The sequence below is a fragment of the Aplysia californica genome, unplaced genomic scaffold (assembly GCF_000002075.1).
Source record: "Aplysia californica isolate F4 #8 unplaced genomic scaffold, AplCal3.0 scaffold00509, whole genome shotgun sequence".
In the NCBI taxonomy this organism is placed as follows: Eukaryota; Metazoa; Mollusca; class Gastropoda; order Aplysiida; family Aplysiidae; genus Aplysia; species Aplysia californica.
This window is the reverse complement of record NW_004797779.1, coordinates 424,950-432,822: the sequence shown is the minus strand read 5'-3', so window position 1 is coordinate 432,822 and position 7,873 is coordinate 424,950. Positions and strand designations below refer to the sequence as shown.

General features: G+C 40.1%; 1 protein-coding gene across 1 annotated transcript in view; it reads right to left on the bottom strand.

Annotated features, from left to right (window-relative positions):
- Positions 1–1,854: 1,854 nt before the first annotated feature.
- The window catches only part of LOC101859591 (fumarate hydratase, mitochondrial), an 11,449-nt gene continuing 5,430 nt past the window's right edge, over positions 1,855–7,873 (bottom strand). The window contains exons 5-9 of the mRNA XM_005106056.3: positions 5,356–5,511; positions 4,616–4,727; positions 4,073–4,153; positions 3,536–3,739; positions 1,855–2,862 (exon numbers count right to left, since the gene is read on the bottom strand). Of these exons, the coding sequence (XP_005106113.1) occupies positions 2,438–2,862; positions 3,536–3,739; positions 4,073–4,153; positions 4,616–4,727; positions 5,356–5,511 (978 nt within the window). The 3' untranslated portion in view covers positions 1,855–2,437. The remainder of the gene's footprint in view (positions 2,863–3,535; positions 3,740–4,072; positions 4,154–4,615; positions 4,728–5,355; positions 5,512–7,873) is intronic.

Here is a 7,873-nt window from a genome sequence, read left to right as displayed (position 1 = left end):
ATCCAAAACTTGTGAACAAACTCACAGGAGTGATGCATATGATGTACATTAGGAAAAGATTGTCAAGAAAACACACATATATTAATAACTATTAGGAAAAGATTGTCAAGAAAACACACGTATATATAACTAATCACACAGCAAACCAAAAAAGTAAAAAAACAACTTTGCACTAGAGCATAAAATTCTGAAGGCAAGCCTACGACAAAGTTGTACATGTAGGTTGTTATTCAAGCCCAATAACTAATCCTATAAACAAAACACATCTGAAAACTTTAAAATGCTTAATTCCCCCAAAGCAATAATCTAGACTGTAAACGCATCTGAACAAAATCAAAACTCATCACATCACTTTCCCATTGAAAGCAGGAATATAGAACCCCTTACATGTGTAATTAAGTCTATAATATACTCAGATAATATGTAATATAATTACAGACCCATAACACATCTGTAGAAAAAGTCTGACCCTTGAGCACATCAGCTGCACATGAAGATTCATACAAACATCAATGACAAAAAAAGATGCAACAGCAATTTACAACACAGAATGGCACCAAAAAAGTATTTCAAATCTCAAACAATTACTAAGGACCATGATATCAAAGAAACTAAATTTCTTAGGTGAAAACAGGACTATTTCCCACTCCTCCTACACATTTATTTCTTCTTGATCATAATGACATTATCCAAAAAGTCCACGTAAGACAACCACAAGTGTTTAAATCTGACTAAATATGGATTTTGTCTACATTAGCAATCAGAGGGCACATACAAAAATGCAAAGAAACACTGTGAATATAAAAAAATCTAAAGCAGAGCCTAATATAGACATGATAGTCTTTTTTTAAAAATTGTTTTAGCAAGCGTTTTATGACACTTGCAACATAATACTTGTATAAGTGCTGAAGATTAGAAGTGTTACACGAGAGTAACAAACACTCAAAAAAGAACAGGGCAGAGATAAGGACAATAGATGTTTGATAAGAAAGAAGGAGCAAACAACATCAGAGCATCCGTCAATCACCCACGATGATAGTCAGCTATTTAAACTCAAAGAGCAATTCTATCAAAGCAATGATTCTTTTTATATTCGCATTTCATCATGCTGTCAAAAATGCAAAAATTTGGAACAAACTCATGGGAGTGTAAAAGATTGTCTAATAAACTCACATATACATTAGTAGGCCTACATGTAATCAGATTGCACACTGGAAATGAAAAGAAACTCATTGTACTAGAGCACAAGAATCTAAAGCAGAGCCTATGACACTTTTGATGGCAAAAAAAAGACGCAACAGCAAATTACAACACAGAATGGCACCAAAAAAGTCTTTCAAATCTCAAACAATTACTAGGGACCATGATATCAAAGAAACTTAAATTTCTTAGGTGAAAACAAGAACTCCTAAGATGAGATTCAAGCCCAATATTCAGACACATTTTCAAAGAAAATTCTATATCCAAATTTGGCGGTAGACAACAGTTACTTACATAATACAAAGTAACTTTCAAACCACACTACAAAAATCGTTACGATAAAAAATTTAAAGTGTTAATATTCATTTAAAATCCGATTGTATGTGACTATGTACCTGACATCAATTAAAATTTGTATAATTAGTTTTAACTTTTGAATGCCTTGAAATAAATGGTGTAACTCCATCAATTCCATAGAACTGAAAGAACATAACTTGGAAGACACAGAACTTGTAAATGTTGTCTTGCAGCCTTTATACCAATCTCAAGACTTTTCAATATACGGTCACACCTGCTTTACCGGCCACTTGTCTAAGACAATCGCCTGTACAAATGACCATTTCCCACTCCTCCCACACATTTATTTCTTCTTTATCATAATGACATTATCCAAGAAGTCCACCTAAGACAACCACTTTTCAACAGGTGGCCGTTATGGACAATTTGGACATGTAGATATTATCCAAATCCAATCCAAAAAAAGCGCAAGAACAGCATCCACTGTTAACAAAAACTATCAAAGAGCACATGACATTCACCTGAAGCAGTCACCACAGTAACAGGGAGACTTTATCAGTAGAACATCTGACACGACTCTACCTTTCTGTCAACAAATAACATTCGCCCTACTCAAGAAGGGTCAGTCACAAAAGATATAGGGAATGACTAAAGAAAGCTTAAATCGGAACTTTTGATTGACTTAGCACAGAAGCAGAGGAAAAAACCTCTCTTGTCTGTCGTCATCTAAAAGAAAAGTTATATTGGTATATCAGACTAAAAGTTGGTATTATTTTAAATGTTTACTTCACATAAGCCACAAAAATAGACTACAAATAAGTACAAGAAGCAAAAAGAGTAAAATTAGCTCCCTTCCAAAATTTCATTGACTTTGAGGAGAAAAAAAATCCCTCTGAGGAACAGAGGTATAAAAGCAAGGCTGCGACACACACATCCACCTCTACTGTGGCCCGACCATCTGGTCAGCCCTGACCCAAAGGTCAAACTGCTCAGAGGTCAGCAAGCCCAGCTTCAGAGCAGACTCCTTCAAAGTAGAGCCCTCTTTATGCGCCAGCTTGGCAATCTTAGTGGCATTATCGTAACCTATATGAGGATTGAGGGCCGTCACCAGCATCAATGACTCGTCACGGAGTGAGTTGATTCGGTCCACATTGGCCACGATACCCACAACGCAGTTGTTAGTGAAAGATACACAGGCATCTGCCAAAAGGCGAATCGACTTGAGCACGTTGCTGACAATCATGGGTTTGAAGACGTTCAGCTCAAAGTGACCCATGCTCCCGCCCACAGAGACTGCTGTCTGGTTCCCCATCACTTGAGCAGCCACCATAGTCAGCGCCTCGCACTGGGTGGGATTCACCTTGCCTGAAAGACAACAATAATATAATATAGATGAGGTGAGGAAAGATGGAAATACCAGAAATAAATTAACAGAAAATTTTGAGTGTCCGCAATGCTGACTGAGTTTGTTTTTGTTTTGTTTTTTAAGTTGGTCTTTTTACGCCTCCATCAACACAATTTGGATCACTTAGGAGGCAGGCTTCCCCAGGCTGAGATGGATACAACATCCCAGCAGAAAGACCGATACATTATACTCAATAAAAATTCTCCTCTCTCCGGAATCAAACTTGGGTTTCCTGCATACAACAGTGAAGACCCTAACCACTACACCCCAGATGCCAGACATTTTTATACTTTCCATTTTCCTTCTTTGCATAAGAATATTGAAACTAAGATATTCAAAGTGCAGTCGAAATTGTCTAAGACAGCCACCTATGGTCCAGGAGAAAAATGGCTGTAATAAACAGGCGACCGTCTTACAAACCATCATTATAATGAAAAAAATATGCAAGGGAGGAAATGAGAAGTGTTCAGGAGATGGTCTTATACAGGTGATCATTGGAGCAGGATCAATCATATTAATGCTAAAGTTGTACTGAATAAGGAAAACAATAAATACTATCTTAGATTAACTCACAAAGTCCCTGATTTAATCAAAGAGAGAAATTTTTAAAAAAAGGAATAAGAGCATCCTCACCGGGCATGATACTACTGCCAGGCTCATTTTCCGGCAGCCCCAGCTCCCCGAGACCACAGCGAGGACCAGAGCCAAGCATTCGAATGTCGTTGGAGATCTTCATGAGGCTACACGCAATCACATTCAAGGCACCGTGGACTTCTACCATAGCATCGTGGGCTGCTAAAGACTCAAACTTGTTCTTTGCTGAGACAAAAGGGAGACCTGAGAAGACACCAAGGATAGAGATAAGTTTCCCACACAAAAGGATATTTTTTTTAAACCCAGGCTTGATGGTGACATCCATTGAAATTTATTAAAAAACAGGGTGCTGTACAAAGCTAATCAGCAATAGCATGGTTGTAAAATTATCTGTATGGGTGCAATATTGAGAACCATGTGACACTGGTGTTACCTCTGAATTACTTTATTTATGCATGGAGCTTGCCATGGTCACCCAAATTTACCCAAAGGCATCAACAACACTGGTACTTTTATCTAAAAATAAGCATAGAATATGTCAAGAATATGACGAAGAAGCCAATAAAACGATATTACCTGTGTACTGGGCAATCTTGTCAGCTACCTTTTCAGCAAAGCCAATTCTGGTATTGAGCCCAGTTCCAACAGCGGTGCCTCCTACAAAACACAGACAGACATGATTACATAGTAGACAAATGACAGACAAATTACAGAGCAAAAAAAAAACTCGAAGAGACTAATAATAAAACACTATACAAAGCACAGAAAGATGTTAAATTGCAGGGAAAAGAGGTAGATAAAATACTTAAAACCCTTTCACCACTGTCTTATGAAGGGTTGAAAAGAAATATTGATGTAACTGATATAGTATTCTCTTCTTCATAAGAAAAAGAAAGATCCTGGACACACCCACACCCACACACACCCATCCACCCCCACCAACACACACATACACAAACACACATATGCACACACATGTGGAATGCATGCACACGCAACAGCACACACATGCATGTGCGCGCGCGCACGCACGCACGCACGCACACACACACACAAAACATCATATCTTATCAAAGGTAGGCAAAACTACCTAGGATTGCTAGTACTTTTTCAGCTTACCTAACGCCAATTCTGAAACTCTAGGAAGTGTGCTTTTCACTCTCTCTATGCCATACCGAACTTGCTGGAGATAGCCACTAAACTCCTGGCCCAGAGTCAGGGGAACAGCATCCTGCAATCAGACAGACGTATTAGCTTATCTATTTCTTGGACGGGTTGGCATTTCATGACAGGAATCAAACAAAATCCACTTTATCTGAAATCAATCAGTCTTGAACATCTATAGCGAACTCTCAAATAATACTTAAATAAACATTTCAATTGGAAAAAAATAATATACATGAAAACTGTATTTCACAGTTATTTACGGAAGACGAAAAAAAATGTAATGTAATATTTGAGAAATCAAGCACTGCACACCGAACTTTTGTCCCTCTGTTGGTTGCCATGTAGACTGTGCATAGATCTGCTTTGATAGTTTTGCTGTTCCATATACTCGTAAGGCATTCAGATTTTTCTGTGATGTTAGGAAAAAAACCCACTCTCTTAAGGCCTTGCAGTCTTTCAAAAAGGAGAAAGTGATATATCACTTTCAAAAGTGAAGTAGCAAGGTAATCAGAGGGTATGCAAAAAAATGAATGATGCAGTTTGATACAATTCAAGCGGAAATTTAGCGGGGTGACAGAGATCAAAGATCGAACACAACCCATAATTATAACCTTGTCAAGTACAAAATCCTTAATCTCTGTAATCATCAAATCATCAGAATATGAACAACATTATCAAGAACAAGAACACACTTGCAAGTGAGTGCGCCCAATCTTGATGATTCCAGAAAACTCCTCTACTTTCTTTTCCAGTGCCGTTTCCAAAGCAGCCATTGCAGGCAGAAGTCTGGAGTTCACTTCAAGAGCAACAGCAACGTGCATTGCAGTTGGAAATGTATCATTGGAACTCTGAAAATGCAGAAAAAAATTGTTACTGTGAATTAATATGTGACACTTTGTTCTGTAATTTCACAATAATATTATGACTCATATAACAAATCACCTACAAGCCCCCCCCATTCAACCCCTTTGCAGTCTTAACCGCAGTCGGGGAATCTTTTACATAACCGTCATGTGTTGTCACATTATCGACCCAAAGGGAGGTCACAAGAAATACTAGAATATCAAGGCAATGAGAAGACTACGTCCCTTCCTCCCTTTGTTAAGGAGGTTCATGTAAACGTACGCTCCGTATAAACACACGCTAAGGAGCCCTCCCGAGCACCGTGTGTTTAGGCGGAGACTACTGTAATGCGTTGACCATAGCGTGGCTTTTCTCCCCATTTATGTGTGTGGGCTTCGACAGGTACCCAGGAAGCATGTTGATAAAGCAGAGTGGGCCAAAAATAAGTTGATATAAGAGAAATTGTTTCAGTGAAGATATTGAATTGGAAAATATGTTGATACAGTCGAACCTGTGTAAGACGGAATCGCAAGGGAGCCCGAAAAAAATTCCGTCTTAGACAGGGGAATTTAGGGGGAGATGGATGTTGGTGGGGGGGGGTTCAAAGGCCCAGCCGGTGAGATCAAGGATTGCTTGTCCGATCGGCAAGCAGTGGTCAAAACTTCACACCTCTCAGCTGCTATCCTGTCTGATAATGACATGTGTCAGTCTTACTTATCCAATTACCACCAGTGCTTGCCTTTCATAGGACTACAGTTTGACCTATTAAAAGCAGAAACGTTTGAACATCTCCTTTGCTTCCACCCTTAGCCCGAACCACCCACCAATGCCACCCCTGACTGCCATGTAACAACGATTCGAGGAACTCTTTTCTCGGCTGGCCGTACGATCAGGGCGGCAGGCATTGGTCAAACTAATTTCACACCTCTGGCTTCTGGCTACCCAAGAAAGTTTCCGTAGTGGCTCCCTACTCGAGCACTCTCACGGGCAGTCGTGAGATTTCACACCCACACTACACTGACCATCTGCATCGCTCAGGGCTCACATGACGGGGTAACATATAACATATACCCCCAAATTGCTCCCCTACCACCCTTCCTCGCCCAGTGGCATGACCATAGCGTTAAGTATAGAGCCGGCGGAACCACACTTGTGAGTTTTGTTTCAAATCTGGGCTGAGCGGGCAAAGCATTTTCCGTCTTAGACAGGTGAAACCCTCGGAAGGGAGCGGATTTTTCTTTCCGTTTCCGCGTCGGACAGGTTTCCGTTTTACACAGGTAATTAAAGAGGAATATATCAAGGGGGGAGCGGGGAGATTCCGTTAAGACAGGTTTCCGTTTTACACAGGTTTCCGTTAAGGCAGGTTCGGCTGTATGTCAAAATATAGGTAAATCGGATGTCGATATAAGTGGATTATACTGTATAAAATTGTAGAACAATTTTTGTTTAATTAAGCTATTCAGAGAAAAAAGTTGTAAACATTTTTTTGGGGTGTGAATAATATATATAAGTTGATTAAAAAAGTTATACACACCCATCGAACCAATTTAGATAATTTAGGAGGCTTGCTATTTCGACTTGGGCTGAGTGGGATACAGTAACCTACCAGAAGATGGAGATGCTTAACAAGAGTGTTTCAGAGTGCATCATGTGCATGCAGCCCAGCCTGTCTGTGGGAGGGTATCCATCAGGACGTCAAAAAAGTGCACATGTGGGTATCACCCTGTGTTTGCAGTTGCATGCTGCTTATGCCTGTGTGTCTGAAAGTCTGATTGTGTGCACATGTCTATACACATATATATATTATAAATATGTCTGAGTGTTTGTGAGTCAGCATATATGCTCAAGTATTTGAGTGCTCATGAGCCTCTAGGTGGACATGTGTCTGTGTATCTGTTAAAAGTGTTTGCACTATAATCACAAAAGTGCTGTGTGTCTCTGTGCATGTGTCTACATACAATGGACTCACCGAGTGAAATAGATGAGGGGCTCCTGAAGGGTCTCCGACACGCTGACCCCGGTCACATTCCCATACCAGACTGTGTGGTCGCCTACGCCGTGGTAGGTGTGAGAGTCACAAAGCAGCACGGCCAGCGAGCCCAGGATGATGGGTAATCCCTGACACCCACAGATGACAGGTTGGTAAACAGCACATAATCAACAGCCAATTAGAACACACACACACACATACTAGATCAAACCCAACAGATCTAACAGTAAGCCAGAACACAAATTCACATATTAACACAGGCTTGTTCTACAAAACATTTGCAGTAAAACTACAAAGAACTCAATGGACACCATCCAAAACCAAGCTCTTCGTCTTATCTCTGGCGGAATGAGATCCTCACCGACTGCGGCCTGTGA